Raw genomic sequence first — 20,274 nt, 5'->3', positions numbered from 1 at the left:
AGCTCAAAGTCTGTTCTATGACTGAAACACTCATTGACTTTTAGAATATAAAATAGAGGAGAAAATTCAACAGAGAGATTTGAAGAGATTACACTGGGGGAAGTCGAGGTCCTCATCTCACTGGGGAGGGGAGGGGAAGGGGAATGCTTCTTCAGCTCATGCCAGGGGCTCCCGCGGACGTCCACGGGCTTCCGTGGGTTTGCTGGAGTTTGCGAGGTGCTCCCTCCACTGTAGGGTTTCTGTGGAAACTGGGGGGCAGGCTGCCCCAAGCGCCTCTGTGGCAGAACCAAGACAGGAAGAGTGGTCTGCAGCGGGAATGATGTGCAAGCAGCTCCCGTGGCCCAGATCAAGTCTCTGGGGAGAGAAAGAGGTGGCCTGGGGCCATCCTGAGTCCCTCCTAGGAGACCTTCTGCGGAAAGGTGAGAGGACTCCGGTAGGGAGACTCCAGTAGTGCTGAGGAAACAAGCCGAGGGGTCACAAGGATCACGAGGTGTGTCATCATTGTCACAGGGGCTGCAGTCAGAGGAGCCCAGAAGTGACCCCAAAGAGCCCCTGGAGATCTGGCCTAAAACACGCGCCGGCGGCGTCATGGGAGTGTGGCCTGAGCACATCTGTGCACGGGGAGCTACGCTTGGCTCAACGTTTGCCTGCCGCCATCCTGAAATTCTTAATTCTTTTCCAACATGGGGCCCGGCGTGTTCGTGTTGCACGGTGCCCTGCAAAGGCTGTTGCTTGGTTCTGTGCATCCGAGGGAGAGAGCGCAAAGCTGGATTCCAAGCCGACCGGCTGGAGAAGGACGGTTCCATCCTTCACCCGGGGACTGTCTTGCGGGCTGGAAGAGGAAAACAAGACCCACAACCGAGAGGCTGAGCTCGCCTGCTTTCCCCACTACCGGCTTCCAGCCCAGAGGAGGCTAGAATTATAAATTAAATTCAGTGTTTTGATTAAAATCCAATTTCCGAATTGAGATGGTGTTTGTAACTTAAAGTGGCCATAGTTCCATCTAGTAACTAACAGCCAAGAGAAAAAGGTTCAGACTGAATTTCCTCCTGCTATAAAATAGCAAACCAGGATGATTGATTGACATATCACAAGGTCAACAATTGAAAGCTTTCATCGTGGGGGCAGGGGCGCCGGCCGAAGTCAGGTATAGGTTTGAAACCTTCCTGGTGATTCTGAACGCATTTGCATTAGCAGAAGACATTGTGTTTTAAATGGATGAGAACACTTCCTGGAACAGAACCCTATTAGCCCGAGACGACGGAAAGGCTGGGGTGATTATCTAGGTGAGGGTTGGAAATGCACTGTGGTGGCTTCCCTGAGAGCTGTCCTGTTGAAAAGTTCAGTCCTTGCAGAGCCGATTTGGAAACAGCTAGACGTGCACAGCACGTCAGGAAGCTGAAAATTCTAGCCTCAAATGGGGTTCTGGGAATATAACATGGATGTGTTCATTTTATTGCTTACCTGGATTCTCCCACACAGCCAGGGAGAATAATTATGCATGCTGGTGGCTTTGGAATTAGATCATGAATTCTAGCTCTGAGCAGTTGTTTAACTGAGGTCAGTAATTTCTGTGACTCAAGTGTCCTGACAGACTCCACGTAATGTCCAGAGATTGCTTCCTTTGCTGTCAGACTCAGAAGGACAATATGAATGAAAAAATGTTCATTCGTACTGAGTGGCATAGTACGGAGAGAAAAATCCGGCAGTGACAGAAGAGGGAGGTTTCCAGAAGGCTTTAAGCAAAACACCAGTTTTGTGTCTTCAGATTGGTGACATACCTAGTCTCAGGTATTCTCTTGTGTTTCTAACACAAGACATTTGACCTACACACGAAGAAGGACATCTATGCAAAAGACGATCTGTATCGATTAACTATCGCCACAGATCCTTCTGCTATATCCACGTAGGTTTAAACTAAGCTCTTTTGAAAATTCCTCTATTAATCATCCAGAATATTCATTAATTACAGCCCGTGGCTTTCACGTGGTCATTTCGGAAACCAACTGTGGCAGAAACTGGCTGGCTGTTTATCAAAACGATCTCATTTTTTTTCTTTCCTGGCCTAGACTGATTCCATTTCATGGCCCGCCTCATACTTAGGTGGCTATGGAGGAGAGTTCTAGTCAATGGAATGTGAGTGGAAGTGAGGTGTCGAAAACCTTCCTTGAATGACCTCCATGCTTTCCAATCTGCCTGATGATTACGCATTGAACACGTTGGAGCTCTCACATGGAAGAAACATGGATCCTAAGTATTTGCTGGCTTTTCTTTTTTTTAAAGATTTTACTTATGTGGGGCACCTGGGTGGCTCAGTGGGTTAAGCCTCTGCCTTCAGTTCAGGTCATGATCTCAGGGTCCTGGGATCGAGCCCCACATGGGGCTCTCTGCTCAGCAGGGAGCCTGCTTCCCCGCCTCTCTCTGCCTGCCTCTCTGCTGACTTGTGATTTCTCTCTCTCTGTCAAATACATAAATAAAATCTTTAAAAAAAAAGATTTTATTTATGTATTTGACGGGGTGGGGAAAGTACACACAAGCAGGGGGAACAGCAGGCAGAGGGAGAAGCAGACTCTCCATCAAGCAAGGAGCTTGATGCAGGACTTAATCCAAGGACCCCGGGATCATGACTTGAGCTGAAGGCAGACACCCAACTGAATGAGCCACCCAGGTTTCTCAGATCCTAAGCATTTGTCAGAATAAATGTTTAGAGGTAACTTGCCTGCATTCAGGACTTTACATGGGTGACAAATACACCTCTGTTGTTGTGTGCCAGGATAGATTTTTGTGTTTATTTATTATAGCAGCTAGTGTTATAATAATGAATATATTCACATTTAGGATAAAGGAATTTTAGCTTGCTATGCACTTATACATTTTAGATTCTAAGATTTCATCGCATTTATTTCTCATAATAAACTGTTGAAGTAGTTGTAACTGTCAGTTCACAAAGGAGGGAATTAAGGCTAAGAAATGTTAAGCAACTGGTCAGACATAAATCCTGCCGATAGAGGATTTGAACTCAGGTCTGTAAGCCTCCCAACTACATTCATGATTTTGCCAATAAGCCACCCCAAGAGGATAGTATTGTATAAACCATACATAGGGTACAGATTTATTTTTTCATTCATTCATTCAGTCAGTCAGTCAGTCAACACTCTGTGTGTACTTTGTACCACGTCCTATCCTAGACATTCGGGACAAGATACCCTTTTTATTAAGGCAGAGAAGTGGCATTGTTTAAACCTACCTTCCAGTTTAAGTAACTCCCCCTAAATGGGAAAAGTACTAAGAAATAGCTCTCAGTATCTAATTTAGTCATTGGTAGTCAAGAAGAGTGAAGGCTTTTCTTAAGATGCATAAATTACTACAACTGAGAGATGTTAGCCAAGAATATCCGGCTTAAGAAAGAATGAGGGCTTTCTCCCTGAAATTTGGGAGGGAGATTCTCATGGATAAATGCACTCTGCTCCCTTTATGATTGTGATGTATTGACAAGGAAGAAGAGGAGAAAGCTGGCATATGCTCTGAGTGGAGTACCAGCATGCCTCAAGGGCAGATTCTGCCAAATGTATGATGGCACAGTCTAAGGGAAAGAACAATGCTATTTAAATAAATAATAGTTCTATAATAAATAATAATTCTCTAACAAGAGCTGACATGATTTTATTTTAGAAATTTGTAAACGACTAGAGAAAAGTAGAGTAGAAATAAAAGTTTATAATTTTTCAAATACACGAAGCCCAGAATATGTAATCCACTGTAGTTTACACAATACTTAATTGTACGCTTTAATCCGGCAAAGATATAATACAATATGGTGAGACTCGGAGAAATATGGCGGGGCATCATGGCTTATGGGACAAATTTGGTTCTTGCAAATATGCTGATGTTAAAATCGGAAACACATGAAAATTAAAATTGATAAGAGGTATTAGTAATTCAGAATGCCACAACTCTTAGAGTTAAATATTTACAAGAGCTTTGGAGACCCTCTTTTTTGCCCTGGTGTCACAGGAACTATTTTCTTAAAAATAAGAAGTGGGTTAGGTTACTATAAAATTAATATGTGACCCATTATTGTGTTTCACAGCTAGAAATCTGTAAGCGAGTCATTTTGCCAATAGGGACTGTTAGAGGTCTGATAATTATGGGAATAAACTGTGTACATTTTATACTCCGATAAACTATGTAAGGATACAGTCTGTATGTTTATTAATCAGTTCTTGATGTGTTGGGAACTATGGGGAGGAGAAAAGCAGCAATTGAGGACTTTTCCCCCTGGGGTGGCTTGTGTATCTTAAAAAAGCAAATATTGTTCTAGAATCGTCCCTACAAGTGGGGGGAATTTAACTTAACTCTTTCCCCCCCTTTTTTCTTCTTTGGTGTCATACTGTTGTCCCACACAGTAGAAGACAATCCGTCCTGACCCAGTGTTGTCAGGACGTGGGAAAGCAGAAAGGGAGGTGCATGTTAGCAGGAATTCTCCAGAAGAAGCCGGGAGCATGACCGAGAATCTTGCACTGGGAGAAACACCACGTACCTCGACAAGGCTAGAGCCACGTGGTGAAACAATACGGGGTTTCAAAGTGTTCCAGAAACGACAAAACATGGAGTCGGAAGAAATAAACTTCTTTTATAACTTTACGGACTACGCTGCATCCGAGAGCACGGCCATTTCGCACCAGGAGTGTCTCCATCGCAAACAGTCTCAGGAGCCGTGAACTTCAAAAGAAAGAAGTGGGGATCTTCTGCAGTGTGGAGGCAATACATCATGGCTTCCCTGAAGTCAACGAAAACTAATATCCCTAAAAAGGGTGTCATTTTAAGAGTGAATTCCGATGCCCGGGCAACCCGTGTCCCCCCCCCCCCCCCAAGCGGCGGCGACCGCGGCCGGGGCGCGCTGGGGGGGCTCCTGCGAGAGGCGCGCTCGGGCCGGCCGCGCGGCCAGGTCTCCGGGGGACGCTCGGGGAGGGCTTCGCGCTCGGGACCCAGCCCCGGGGCGCGGAGGGTGCGGTCCGCTCGCCGCCCGCTCCCGGCCCTCGGGCTCAGCTTCCCCCGGGGGCGCCGCCCACCGCCCCGGGGCGGTGGCGACGGCGGCGGGCGGCGGGCCTCGGGGGCCACGAGGGCGCGGGGAGAGCCAGAACTTCCCGCCCAGGAGCGCCTGCCCCCGCCGCCGGCTCCGGCGGGCTGGGGGGATGTTCTCGCGAGAGGAGAGGGGGCGCGGGGCGCCGCGGGTTTGGGGGGCGCGGGGAAGCCTGCGGACGAGGGCGCGGCAGGGAGGGGAGCAGAGGCGGCGGGCAGGGCCGGGGACGCGGGGAAGCCGCTCCCGCCAGTCGCCGAGAGCCAGCCCCTGACGTCAGGAGTTTTCCTCAAAGTCAACAACAAGCCCCGCGGCGGCGGCGGCGGCGGCGGCGAGAAGCGATCGGCGGCGGCGGCGGCCCGGGAGGGAGGAGGGAGGGGGCGGGGAGGCGGCGGCAGGGTACCCCGACCCCCGCGGCGAGGCGCGGCCCCCCACCCCCAGAGGAGGCCGCAGACCCCCGACCCGCGCCGGGCGCGCCCCGGGGCCCGGAGCCTCCGCCCGCCGCCGCCTCGCCGGCGTGACCCGGCCCCCGCCCGAGCGGTGTTTTCTGGTGATGAATTGAATTTGTGGCCGATATCCGATTCCCATGTAGAGTCTCCGCCTCCTCCTCCCCCCGCCGCCGCCCTCCCTCCGCCCTCCCCTCCCGCCGCCGCCGCCGCCGCCGCCGCCGCCTCCCGCTCCAGCTCCGCGGCCCGGCCCGGCCGGCTCCCTCCTCCCTCCCCTGCAGCCTTCGCCTGCCCTCCCGCCGGCCTCACCGGGCTCCAGGGGGGCCAGAGGCTCTGCGGGGTGGGGGGAGGACAGGAGGGGAGGAGGAGGAAGGGGGGACCCCCGAGTCGCCCCCTCTCCTCCCCCCGCCCCCCCGGCTCCATCCTCCGCCGCCGCCCGAGCAGCTGCGGGGCCGCCGCCGCCGCCTTTGCAGGTAACAGCCACCGCCCCCCGCTCGCCCCCTCCCCGCTGGCCTCCGCTCCCTCCGGGCCCCCGGCCCCGGGCCTCCCTCGGGCGGGGGGGGGGAGGGCAGGCGGCGGCGGGGTTGGGGGGGGGGAGGCGGGGGCGTCTGGGTTGTCACCGCGCCGGGGGCGTGGGCGGGGGCCGGGTCACCGGAGGCTCGGGTGTGGGTGTGGGTGGGCAGGCCGGGGGATGCCCGGCGCCGCTGACACCCGCACCCCCTCACTTTCCGGGGGAAGCTGGGGGGCGGCGGCGCGCGGGGGGCCGGGGAGGGTGTTCCCGGCCTAGCGGTACCGGCCGCGTCTGCGCTGCCCCGGCCCTGGCGCCTCCGGTCCCTGCGCAGCTCCCGCTCCCGGCCGGCCCGGGCCGCGCGGCGTGGGGAGGGGGCGCCGGCCGGGCGGGGGCGGCGGCGGGCTTATATAACGCGGGGAGCGCGGGTGCCGGCGTGTTTGGGTTGGGGGGAGGGGGCCGTCTGCCGCGCGCCCCGGCGCGGGGGCTGTCTGCGCGCGCGGGGTGGGGTGCAGGCGAGGATGCACCGGCGTCCCCCGGGGTCTCCTTCCTCCCCACCCTCCCCGGCAGCCGGCGCGCAGGAAAAGACTGCCCTGGAGAGGGGGGGCCAGGGGGGTGGGGGTGTGTGTGGGAGGTGGGTAACGTGCTCGTCTGTGTTTTTAATAGTAGTGGGGTTTTAATCCGCTTGGGAGTTGTGTGCTAAGAATAGAAATGTGCGGAAGATGCTGGGTTTGTCGGATCCAGTGATGCTGTAGCTGCTGGCGGTGGCGGCGGCTCAGGCTGCAAGTAAACAAACCAGCCTCTTCCTCGTCCACCTCCTCCTCCTGCGCATCGGGTCTGCATCAGCCATGATGCTGGCTGGGCCCTCAGAGCCCAAAGTTGAAGCCTGGCCGGTCGCCGGGTTCACCCTGACTCCCAGGCGGGGTCACTCCTTGTTTGGGATTACCCCGGGGATCTTCACTTAGGCTGGATTGAGTCTCTTTGGGGCCAGGTCTTCAATACCGATATTGGCTGTTTATCTTAAAGCAGAGGAAAGGCTTTCCCATAAGGGAAAGGGTAGGATGCTCCCTTTTTTTTTTTTTTTTTTTGCATCAGGAGAACCTTATGAAAATAAAACCAACTCATTTCACCAGTGTGGTAATTGGTCGAGAGCCCAGTAGTTTGTAATGGCTTACATTTTCAAAGATAAGTTAACAGCAGAACCTATGTATCTGTATTAAGTAGTACTATTAAGAAAATGTTCACACTTTTTTAGTTCATCCTGTAGCTAAGACATGTGACATGATGACTTTTTTTGCAGTTGAGTACCTTGTCAAGTGCTTCAAATCGTCAAGTTAGATATATGTTCCATATTTGGGAAGGCATGGTCATTTTATATCTTTTATAAAGATGTAAATTACTGTAAATTACTGTAAATTGTAAATCACCACCCCCCCCCCCTTTGGGTTTTGGTGGAAACTCATTAAATTAGGTTATACATTGTTAGGAAATAGTTGAAAAAGCCAAAGCTAGAAGAGTCCAGTAAACCTGGCTTAGGGAAGTTTGCTTTCAGAAGTTAAATATCATTGCAAAATACGTATAAATGAATATAAATATCCCAGGTGGTGGTCGTCCAAAACCAGCACACATTCAGGAAGTGGTTGTCTAAGGCAGGAATGCATTTTTTATTAAGAAATTTAATTCTTGGTAAATTACTCGATTTCTGAGGTGAATGTGTAATACTTTGGAAGATGCATATCAGGAGTGTCGTTTTTTGTTTTTTGTTTCCTTTTGGCAACACATAATCTTGACTTGGAAAGTTTACCACATAGACTGTATTTGAAGATCTGCTTTTTTTGGTCTCACTAGGGTTGACCCGAATATCTTTGATTGGCTTGTGCTTCTAATTTTTAAGTGAGGGAGTGCACATATCATATGATTGAGACACCATTAGAACTTAGATGAATGTAGAACTATAGTTTTCAGTTGCTATGTTTTGTTTGTGGTAGGTGTTTGCAGTAGTAGGTTTTCCAATAGCATTTTAAAAATACCTAAAGTAATTCTACCAAAAAACTTAGGAAACTACTACTTATATCCATTTTGTGTCCCCTATGCTTAGTCTTTCTGTAAAAATTACCTTAGTGAGTTGTTTTCCAACTGAAAATTGGTTTTTAATTTGACATTGATCTTAGTTTAAGTTGTGTATGTAAAGGTGCTTAAGGGTTCAGCTTTAGAGTTTTTGGTTTATGTACTTTTATAGCTGTAAAATATCTTAAATAAGATTTCATTAATTCTTCCAACAAATATTTGAGTGTGAACTGTGTGCCAGAGCTAGTTTGATTAAAAACTTTCCTTATTTACATATCATTCAGAAGATTACTACCATTAGAAAGAGAATTTGTTTTCAGAATCATTGCAAATCTAAACATGTTCTGGTTAAACATATCCTAGGACAAATGTACTTGGGATAATAGAATGTCATGTAGAGTAGAGATTTACGATTTTTTTAAACTCTGGCTTTTGATTTAAACATACAAAAGATTTTATTTCTTAAAAATTCAATGGAAATTTCCAACTATTTGGTTTTCTTTAAAAAGAGGAACCTGTTTGATAAATTGATTTTTTGTGTAAGTTTAGAGTTTACCTGAACTTTGCATATCTTTGTAAAAAGTTAGCTACCCGTTGTTGTTAAACTTTTTTAGTTCAGGAATTCACCCTTGAGAAGATAAGGCATGAGTTATTGTTAACTCATGTTAATTGGATTTTTTGCATGATTTGATAGGATCTTGCGTTTATAATGTGATTAAGTTTTAAGCATTAAAAAATGCTTAATTTGCAATAATTTATATTTGAATATATAAGACTCAAGACAGAAAAGTAAACCATTTCATTTGTTTTGATGAAATCAGTCTTATAATTTGACGGTGGCATTTTTGTTTTTCTTAACATACATTTTAATGCACACAATGAATTTTTTTAAGTTTATGTTAGAATATATAAATCATTTGAAGTTGCTCTGTTTTTAGCTCCAGGTTTCAGGAGTGTGCCTTAGTATTCTGAATACTTGTTTTATACACCACACACTCTTCTGTAGTCACCTGGAAGGTTAGCCCTGAATCATCTGATGTTAACTAAAAATCTTATTGTGGTCTTTCGGCAGCGTGAGGTCAGGTTTAGGGTCAATGCCAGCCGGTGCCTGGTGAGCACTTGCCAAGTACCAGGCGCTGTTCTAGGTGCTTAATGTGTGTCAGTTGGTTTAATCTTCACAACAGCCCCTGCTACTTTATGAAAGTGGTTTTCACAAGAGAAAACACTTATTGATGCGGCATTATAAAAAGCCATTTCTGTTTGACCGTCCTCGTTCCGAAACACTTTTTTTCCTTAGCATTTTGCCTAAGTTGCTTATACCTCTCATTAGACTTCCCAGTGACATACTCAGTTTCAGTAATGTAGTACAATAATTTCCATAGAAATCTCGGTAATAGAGTAAAAAAAAAAGTGTTATCGACAGACCCTTAACAGTCTTTTTCATTTCATTTGTTTCAGAGACCAAGTTCAGTGCCTCAGTTTTTTACATATGTTATTGCAGTGCCCTCCTCTTTTGTATTTAGATGTAAATAGGTTTCCTTTGCCAGGTAACCTTCACGTAGTAGTTGATAGATAAATTAATACATGTTTCTTGACCCATAGATTTGCTTTTTAGTGGTCTTTTCAGTACTTTCTTTAGATTTAGCTTTTACCAACTGCCAAGATTTCACATTTTGTAAATGGATTTATTTTGGTAATATTCAGGGGGAGAAGTAAAATGATTGACCAGAAGAAACCTATAGAAGACTTCTAAGGCTCTGACTCTGTTTGGAAGTCTAGGGGATGGGAAGGGGAGGAAGATGGTATTTTGCCAGTACTGGAGTTCAGTTCGAATTTTGTCTAAGTAAGATTGATGTTTTGATATTTTATCTTCCCAACTATGTATTCAACTTTTGAGAACAGTAACTGTGTATAATCATGATGGTGTCACCAGAGATGTCATCTATGAGCGAAGTAGATGCTTGGTGGATTTGAACTTGAAGAATCATAAATACCAACTCTGGAAGAGCTGTGAAGCTACTTGTCTAATGCTACATCTTTATTTTTATGGCCAAGAAAAGTGAAGCACAGAGAAATGAAAGGACTTGATGTAGTGTCACTCAGGGTGGGGTGGAGTTGGGAATGGGGACCCCAGTTTCGGGGCCTGCCCAGTGCTCTTCTTGATGCACCATTGTGATGAACTTTGTTACAGCATTCCATACCTGTGGGTTAACTCTCAGTTTAATCTGGGTAAAATCCGTCATGCTGATTCTTGACATTGAATGGACCATTATACCAACTGCATTTTGTGTATATATGTGGATTTTTTTTTTTTTCATTTTATTGTCAGCGAGGTCTCCAAGGCAGATTTTAGAAGGATTTTATATGTGTTTTGGAAAAGTATGGCTTCCTGTGCAACCGAAATTCTTTCAGGGGCAACCCTCAACCTTTTTCTGTTGTATTACAGGTGCCTTCACATAGAGACAAGCCACACTTAATATGAGAAAGGTAGGATATCCTTTGTCTATGGCTTGTTTAGTGGTTTAGGTGAACCAGAGGAATCCCAATAGGCATTTTCCTAGTTGCTTCAAGTTAGAATATTAAATACAGCACCCAGCACAAGTTTTTTTGTTTGTTTGTTTGTTTGTCTGTTTTTAGTTTGGTTACTCATGGTTGTGTTGGTTCAGATGACATTCAAATGCCCTAAACTGAGGTAGAGAAGAGGAGAAATACTCCCCACTTTTGTATGAATATTTTAAAATTTGCGAATTGAAAGAACCTGAAATTTTGCGTGAAAGTTGGAAATCTTGCTTATGCCAATTCAAGTATTTTCCTGTAGGATGAAACAGTGAAGATATCTATTAGTTTTAAGAAAATCCACAAAGTCTGTTACTGCATTCTGAAGAAAGTTTTGTGGCTCACTTTCCCCATATGACAGGTTTATGAACAGGATAGCAACTTGTGAGAGGGACAGATAGGCTGAGTTATTTGAAGTGCAGAGCAAGTTGTCTTGAATTTCCCTTTATTTCAGTATTTTTCCTTTCCCTTGAATCCTTTAAAGAGTTTTATATGACTTTAGGCATTTATTATGGCATAAGTTAGTTTCAGCTATTTCTTGAAATTAATAGGGTAGAATTATAGTATGGTTCCCTTAACAATCATTTGTATTTCAAAGTAGCAAAATTCTCTTGTCTTTGTACCTTAGTAGTCCTTCATTAATTCAGTTTGGCTAGGCATAGCTAAAGGATATAAAAAGTCCTGGTGCAGGGCACGTATAGTCTTCATAGTATTATTTACAGGCAAGGATATGGTTTAGAGGAAGTTGTATTATGGATAGTATTGTGGCTTTGAACTTAGAAATTAACATGTAGGAAATTGCTAACCTGTGAATCTTGCTCTAATTTGTAAAAAAGAAAATTGCTGGCATGCCTTTTAAATTTGTCAACCTTCTGGTCTTCTGTTGGTGTCATTTCCTTTGTGATGCTGCAGTTATATTTGATTTTTAATTTATTTGAAAACATTGTGTTTACTGGACTTTTGAAAAGTAACTCAATACAGAAAGAATATTCACAGCGACATTCACAAATGTTACACATACTTCTGAGAATTCCTATTGGGTTATTTGGAAGAAAGCATACCTAACCGATAGAAGACTTGAATTGCAGGCGGTCCCACTTGTTACTCGTCACTATCTCGGTATGGTGATGGCGAGGAAATGATGTCACATTTGGTTGGTCACAGTTTGCCTGGGTTCAGATTGTCGATGCTGTAGCTACTGTACAGATTTGTTTCTAGAGTCAAATTCAAAAATATGTGAAAGCACTTTGATAACACTATTATTTGGAAAAGATTTTTTTCAAACCTTTGTTTTGCTTGCCTCCATGTATACTCAGTGTGGTCCTTGTCACAGAGCAGGCAATCAGTACCGATTTACTGATTACATGTATATGTTACTTGAGTGAATGAGATTTTGGAAAGACATTTGAAGAATTTTGATTATTGCTTAAAACTGAATGGTTTTTGCCTTAAGGAAGCAAATATCTTTTAAAAATTGTTACGAATGTCATTAATAAGATAGGCCATTCTTTCTCCTTCTTTCTTCCATAAAGATAATTTTGGGCAGCATTGATGCTTAGTTGTTGGCTTCCTCTCAACAAAAAGTATCAAAAAACATGGAGAAAAGGAGCATAATTTTAATGTGTGCCAGTCCTCACAATTAGGGGAGGTCTACAGTAAACATACTTTAAGGAATAAGGAAGGATATTTATTGTAATTTAAATTACTTCTGTGTAGATGCTTTTATAACATTTGAGTTCAGGTTTGTCTTTAAGGTGACATGATTCCGCTCTCTGTGTTTCTTATAGTATTAACTTATCTAGTGTGTCTGTTCTTCATTAGTTATGTAAAGCTGTATCCGTGCTCTTTCATTCATCCGCTCATTCATTTCTTCTGTATTTGCTGGGCGTATGTTACGTGCCCCACACTGTCAAATTGCTTTACTAAATAGTAATGGTATTGAGTGAGGTACAAGATGTGAAAATGTTTTGTAAATTGTGAAGTGATATTCAAATGCTGTTATCATCAAATTCTCAAATAGTTTTGAATGAAAGAACCTTTAGTTTAACTGCTTTGTATAAATTCTAAATTGAATCAGCCAGGAATTTTGTATGACATTTTTTTTAAGAATAGACAAAATTAGATTATTCAACAATGAAATATTTAATGCATTAGGCTTAAAAGAAAAAGAAACCAAATTTTGTCTTTTAGAGCTCATGGGATGGAACGTATTTCTGGAGAAGCTGGGCTGTAGGAGGAGGGGAAGTTCATGTCCAGCTCATCATTTGGCAGATTAGTGTTTTTAGCCACGTGGAACATGGGAGTGGGAGAGCGTAGATGACTTGGTGCAAGTGGGTTACCACTGTAGGGAAATTAAATCGAAGAATATGGTGGATTGCTTAAGAGTCATTAGCATTATGTTTTGCACACAGGACAGCATTTATTTCTAGCCTATTGGCCATGATTCTGCAGTAGTATACTTTGAATATCTTTTAAGTTGTTTTCAAAGAAGGTATCATTTTAGCTGAGAGTCCCAGGAGCAACTTTAAAGCTGAATGTTACGATGATGTAGAATTTGCTAAGAGTTTAAGATGCAGTTGGATAAAGCCACTTCCATAATGAGTGGGTTTACTGGTTCTGATGATGATTATAAATTTTGTCCTGTTGATTTAACATACATTTCAACACTTTAAATATAAAAGCACCAATAAATATTTTTATCTAAAAGTTAGTTTTTTGAAAGTTTCATTTCACTTATTTTTTTTAAAATTTATTCGAGAGTGGGGAGGCGCAGTGGGAGAGGGAGAAAGACTGTCAAGCAGACTGTGTGCTGAGCACAGAGCTGATCTCAAGACCCTGAGATCAGGACCTCAGTGGAAACCAAAAGTGAGACCCTCAAGGACTGGGCCACCTAGGCACCCCGAAACAGTTTCATTTTAAAACAAAACTCTTTGATTTGGGTTGATCTGGATATTTCAGTATGTTGTTTTGTACCGAAGCAGTGGTGCTAGTGGAAAGAACGTGTGCATGGTTCTCTGCTCTTGGTTCCCTCAGAAAGCAGCTGTGCGACCTTGGGCAAGTCTCTTCATCCGTCTGAACTCTCTTTCCTCAACTGTAAAATGATGGTCCTTTCCTGCTTTGAGATTCCAACAGTGAAATGTCAGCTTAAAAAATGGAATGAGTTTTGAAAGCACTTTTCTTTAGTGTCTCCATAGATGTGTTGTAATGCAGATTATTTTACTAGAAAGGAAGATATTTAGAAAGGAAGATATATGTTTATTGGAGTGGTATCATTTTTTGGTTATTACCAAATGCCCACCCCTGATCTGTTCCATTTCCAATCCCAAGAATATTAAGATAGGAATTTTTTTCTATCCCGATAATACCACTTTATAGTCAGGAACTAAGAAAGGCTTGAATGGGAGGAGGTCCCTTGCTACAGGTGCTGCCAAAGAGAAGGACTGCGTGCAGCTCGCCGGAAGCCCTCAGTTTGTGCTAGGGACCCTGATACTTAATGTCCTCGTAATTGTTTATGTAGTAGAAGGAGGTAACCCTTTTAGTTACCTGGTTCTGTATTATGGAGCCAGTTTTTAGGAAGTTCTAGAAATCAAATTAAAATAATGTTTGGATTCTTTATTGAAGGTTTTTTGTTTTTTTTTTTTTTTTGCCCATTTTTAGTGATGAAATGAGTCTTGCTTTGAGTTATGTGGCCAATTCACAAAATGTGTTCCTCTGGATATCTAAAGAAAAAAAAAAGAGCCCTGTAGGTTCAATAAGTTGAGGATTTGCTGGAATAAACAAGGTTGTACATTATTTTATATCTTTAATAGTTTAATAGTGATGTTTCAAGAGAAAGAATAGTTTGTAGAATTTTTCCAAACTTACTTGACCAAAATTTTTTTTTTCTTTTTCTCTCTCCCCAGCGCCCCGCCCCCCCACCCTGGTATTTCTCTTGGTGTTCTTTTAAACATATTTTGGGAAAATACATTTAGATTCTAGTATCCCTTTCTCTGCAGTGGCAGACCCCATTGCTTCTGAGGACAGTCTTGGCCTTACCTGTAGGTGCTGAGGGCACATGTGGGGGTGGTTTCCTATTCAGCCACACAAACTTAGTCAAGCTTTCTTAAGTAAATGTTAGTCTTGATTCCTCACTGCTACGTGATTAGGTTTTCTACTTAATATGCATTGGAAAATGACCCATGATTCAGTTCCAGTAATAGCTAGGGAGTCTAACCTTGAACTTGCTGCTATGGACTATTAACAAAACCCAGTCTGAGAAAACAGTATAGTTATATAGTCCATCTGTCCATTTTTCTGGTTATCTAAAATTTATGCCTGTGCTTTTGGACATATAATGCCAGTGTACCCTGGACTACATGTTTTGGTCCCTTTCTGTGGAAATATTTTTAACTCTGTTTTATCTTTGCATTTTCCTTTTTAGGTTGAGAGGGACAATGAGAAATAGCCCTGTAAAACTCATTAGTGTATATATGAGGATACTTTTGGGAACTTTGTTTATTATACAGCAAGATATCTTACAAAGGCCCATGGGATAAATTCAGATTTTTATCCCAAGAAAAACTATTCCTTCTGAAGCAACTTATTTTCTTTTAAAAAATATTTGTGGGATCTTGTGAATATTGAAACTGATTGTGTCTCATTTGCTTTGCTTCCTAAAAGCTTTCCTGCTAAATTTGTGGCCCTTTTACAAATATGTAGACTTTGACTCTGGCTTCTTTTTATCTGAAGGCAGTAGAGTCTTGGAGTTAGGAATGCGGGCTCTGGAGTGTGATGGCCTGCGTCAGATCCAGGCTCCATCATGCAGTAGTCGTGTCGAAGTCAGGCACGCTGCTTAATCTGTGCGAGCCTCAGTTTACTCATCTGTGAAATGAAGTTAATGGTGCCCTCCTGGGTTTATTGTGAGGATTTCCTGAGAATGATAGATAAGAGCAACTGTTCTTGACACAGCCTGGATACCCCCTGCTTTTTTCCACTTTCATATTCCTTTTGTTTCACTTCGTGTATTTTAAAAAATAATGGGCTCCGTAGTATTTATAATAATTTATTGATTGTTATCCAAAAACTCATTGTCATCTAACTCATTGATTGTCTAAAATCTGTCTTGGAGTATGCGCAAAGTAAGCATACGCAAGTGCTGGTTTTTAGCACATTGTGACTTCCATAAAATACAGCTATTAAAAACAGTCACAATTGCTTTGCAGTAAGTATTCCTAAATCCCCAGAGGTTTCGGAACTAGACATACATGAAAGTTTACTTTTAGTTCCCCCAACTTTCAGTCTCTCCCCTTTTCACCTCCAACACATAGCACTGAACAGAGGTTCTGTATTCTTTGTATAGGTGTGACAGTGGTTTTCTTAAGACATTTCTGTTACAGCCTCTTGGGTTAAAAGTTTCACTATCGTTTGAAATCGGTCATAAGCCCAGGGAAGCACGTTCACTCTAGAACTATTGAGTAAATGAGTTCCCCAGTTTGAGAAGTTAGAGTTTTATGTGAGGTCAGGCCAGTTGAAGACATTTACAAAGAATTAGTTGTTTGTTATTGCTATGTGAGTTGCAAGAATGGAAAAAAAAGAAATTCTTTCTTCAATACTTCCTTCCAGGCTGAGTCATCACTTGAGAGTGGGAAGGGCAGCAGCAGCAGCAGAGAATCCAAACCCCAAAGCTGATACCACAAAGTAGCGTTTCTCCGAGTTGGGGGCTCAGAGGGGAGCCATCATGAGCGATGTTACCGTTGTGAAAGAAGGCTGGGTTCAGAAGAGGGGTAAGTACTCACCAAAGCCGAAAGTCGTATGCTTGGTAAGTGTGCTGACGGTCACTGGTGTCCTGGAACTTGGTATTTGTTCCATAGCTGTTCACAAAGTCCAGTAAGAGAGAAGTATTTAACTTATGTGTGAGGAATTTGCTTGTTATTTAGGGATTCTTCGTAATTCTTGATTTTGATAATTTATCATCAACGTTACGAAGACTTGGCCTCCTGGTATGTTGTGTTACAGAAAGTTCATGTTGTGTTTTTCCATGTCCACAGATTCTACAATCCAGAGAGATGTCTTTTGGATGATTTGATGCCTAGAAAAGTGTCTAACTCATCAGCATTTAAAGACATGTAAATTTATATTAAGCTGGTCTGGGCGGTAGCAGGGGAGGGGCTTACAGGCTTAAAGGGAAAGAGTTCTCCCTCAAACTCATGGTTTCAACCGTCCTGTTAGTTAGGTAAGGAGAGTCTGAAAGTAAAAGACCAAATGAAGAAAAGGTTTTGTGTTGTGTGTGTGTGTGTGTGTGTTTATGTCTCATTTCATATTTTTATTTTTCATGATGTAGTTTTAGTATTTCTTGTTCACTCCTACTTTAGGTAAATAATTCAAATGCACTATTATTCTTCTCTAATACTAAAGGAAGAACACTTCAACATAAAGCTTAGTTTATCCTCTATGAGGTCACCTGCTAATGTGGTCAATATGTTTATCAAGAAATCTGGAGTGTAGACCAGTTGCCAGGCAACAAGTGTTTATCCACGTGGCCAAATTGAGTAGCATGAGGACTGTTTTACTGTCAGGACTCTTTTAAGTTCTGTGTACTGGATCTATGTTCTGATTAAAAGTTGCCTTTTAAATATGTGATTGCAGTGTTCCTTGTGGGTCGTAGTTAATTCCTATGCTTGAAAAGCTGTTGTCAGAAGTTAAATGGGATTATGTATGACTGAGTTTTTAAAGTCAACCTTATTGAGTTATCATTTCCAGAACAATGAAATTCACCAATTTTACGTGTACACTTTGATGAGTTTGCTGCCTTCGAGCAGTAGTGTAACAAGCACTGCACATGACAGCAGACATGTCTGTCTTCCCAGAAGTGCCCTCATCCTCCGATGCAGTCAGTCCTCTTTCCCCAACCCTGACAACCACTGATGTGATACCACTGGAATCTTCCTTTTCTAATTTCTCTTTATCAGTAGAGGCCTGCGACCTTTTGTGTTTGGTCACTCTCACGTAGCGCAGTACTTCAAGGATTCATCGTGTTGTTGTGTATATCATCAGTTTGTTTCTTTATTGTTGGGTCACATTCCATAGTTGGGCCATAACACAGTTTATCTCTTGACCAGCTGATGGGTAGTCGGGTTGTTTCTGGCTGTTACGCATAAAACTGCTGTGAGCAAGGGAGTGTGTATCTTGGTGTGATGTATTTTCATTTTTTCTTGGGCAGTAACCTAGGAATGAGATTGTGGTCATGTGGTAAGTGTGTGTTTCACGATAAAAACTGTTTCAGCCAGTATTTTACTGTTGTTTCATTTATTGTATGTTCTATTATATAGTTTAGGAGGCATTTTCAGACTTCACTGCTCTATCAAGGTATTTTTTCTTTATTTTTAACTTGCCTATTAACATTTATTCTCTATTTCTTACTATCCTTAGGATGGCAAATCACGTAAACCTTTTGGAGTAATACTTTATTAAGCTCTAAAATCTGCTCTAGTAAGACCAGAGCGAGGATTAAGTAAGACAGTGGATGTGGATGTATTTTGAGAGTTTTAACACCAGCGTAAACTATTGTGGTCATGGCATTTTGTCAGGGATTTAGGGTGGTTCTTGAGTTTGTTTAGCTAATTGTGTCTTGTCTGAACTACCGTAAGAGAAGGTTGGTATATAGTGTGTGAGATACAGAAACAAGAAAAAATGGACAAAGGTTATGTTGTGTTTTTCTTACATTGGTTAGCAGTACACAAAGATATATAATGATAAGTAAAAGTCTTTTCTACTCTCTACTTTTTCAGACTGGTTTCTCTTCTGGGATATAACCACTTTAGACCTTTTCTACTTTTAATTTTTTTGGAGATTATTATCTCAATTTTATGTATATTATACTAAGCTTTATATTTGAGTAATCTTACATAATCGAGTATATATATATCACCTTTGTGAAAATAAAGAATTTAACTTGTAATACCTGTTTTCTTCCGTCCCTCCTGAAGGAGGGGAGAGGGCTTCATGGTTATACTTCCAACACTTGGCACTCTTAATTCTAGAAGATACTTAGGCATCATCTCTAAACTTGTCACTTTATGAGTACAGAAAAATTAGTACCCCTCCCAGTCTTTCCCCCGAATTCCTCATGGTCCCCTCCCAGGTTGTGTCAACTGTAACATTTATTTAATGTTGCCAAGGTTTGTAATAGTTTCACTTGTTGATTTGGAGCAGCAGTAATCAATAGTGTGATAAGTAAATACTACCTGCTGCTAAAGGAAGTTGTGTGACGGGTATGGTGTGTTAAAAGCCGTAGGGAACAAATGTTGGTATTCCAGATCAGGTCGTACTTTAGTTTGGCTTCTAGTTGGGGCTATACCTGCTTTTCCTGGATTTTCCAGTTGTCATGTTGCCCCCCCCCCCCCCCCACCGTTGGTTAAAGAGAGTCTGTCTTCTTCATCATACCACTTGGGTATCCAGTTTTTTAATCATAGTATTTGTTGAAATTTTATTGGGAACTGACTTTCTTCTGGGTATGATGTTAGCTAAGAGCATGTTATTTAATTGCATTCTTGGACATGTTCTCTGCTTTCTTAGACCTCGTGTCTTTCCCATTTATTTTGGATTTGTTTTACCATGTTCCAGAAGAGGTTTTTTTTTTTTTTTTTTTTTTTTTTTAATTTCCTGGAGTATTTTTTAAAGAAAGAATATGTGGAGGATGCTTGTCAACAGAGTATTCTAAAATGTGCTTTTCACGTTGACACCCAGGACATACCTTAGCTGGGTATAGAATTTAGTTGTGCAACAGTTTTCCTTTGGAATTTTGAAGGTTGCGTTACATTACCTTTTGGTAACCAGTTTCACTGATAAGAGGCCTAATGCTAATAGGAGGAATTTCTTTCTAGGTAACCTGTTTTTGTTCTCTGGAAGCTTGTTGTGGCCATGCCTTTTTGTCTTTGACATGAAATGTAAGGAGGATAAAATGTAGTTCTTTTAACTCTTCCTGTAAAGCATTTGGTGCATCTTTTGGATATATTGGCATATGTCTTCAGTTCTAGGGAATCTTCTGTATTTCTTTCATTATTTCTTCCCTTCTGTGTTCTCTGTATTCCTTTACAGCCTGCCACCCCCCACTCCCCACCCCAGAGCATCTATTATCAATGTTCAGGTTTTACGATTTTTCTTTCACTTCCATGTCTTTGTTTTCCAGCCTTGTTCTGGAAGATTTCCTTGACTTTTTCTTAGAACCCTTTACTGAGTTCATCTATTTAAGCTATTACTTTATATTTCTGGGAATTCTTTATAGTTCATAGCGAGCTCTTATTTTACAGATATAATACAATCTTTAATCTTAGAACACTAACTAGACTTTACAAGACCAGTGCTCTAACCCCTGAGCTATGGAGCCCTAACTAGACTTTATTTTTAACTTTATTCTCCTGTCTGAGTAACTTTTTCAGTTTGTTTATTTTGGTTCTTTTGGTTTATTTTGGTGTTAGTATTCCTTAGGTATCTGGTGGTTCCTGTGGCTGTGTTTATACTTGGGAATGAAAGACTGAAATTGCTGGTCCTCTATTTGTATTACTTATGTATTTTCCCTATGCATAAGACAAGTTAGAGTCACTGAACAAAGATTTGTGATGGCAGTTTTAACTGGACTC

General features: G+C 42.6%; 1 protein-coding gene across 3 annotated transcripts in view; it reads left to right on the top strand.

Moving 5' to 3' along the window:
• Positions 1-5,882: 5,882 nt before the first annotated feature.
• The window catches only part of AKT3 (AKT serine/threonine kinase 3), a 313,218-nt gene continuing 298,826 nt past the window's right edge, over positions 5,883-20,274 (top strand). For 2 of the 3 annotated variants that reach the window (XM_059146698.1, XM_059146696.1), the window contains exons 1-2: positions 10,548-10,588; positions 16,259-16,419. In XM_059146698.1, coding sequence (XP_059002681.1) covers positions 16,374-16,419 — 46 coding nt within the window. In that variant the 5' untranslated portion in view covers positions 10,548-10,588; positions 16,259-16,373. Of the gene's footprint in view, positions 6,000-10,547; positions 10,589-16,258; positions 16,420-20,274 lie in introns of those variants that run through there. The other variant, XM_059146697.1, reaches the window with a different exon arrangement.

The sequence above is a fragment of the Mustela lutreola genome, chromosome 14 (genome assembly GCF_030435805.1).
Source record: "Mustela lutreola isolate mMusLut2 chromosome 14, mMusLut2.pri, whole genome shotgun sequence".
NCBI lineage: Eukaryota > Metazoa > Chordata > Mammalia > Carnivora > Mustelidae > Mustela > Mustela lutreola.
The sequence above is the reverse complement of the archived record's forward strand: the minus strand, read 5'-3'. Positions and strand labels throughout refer to the sequence as shown.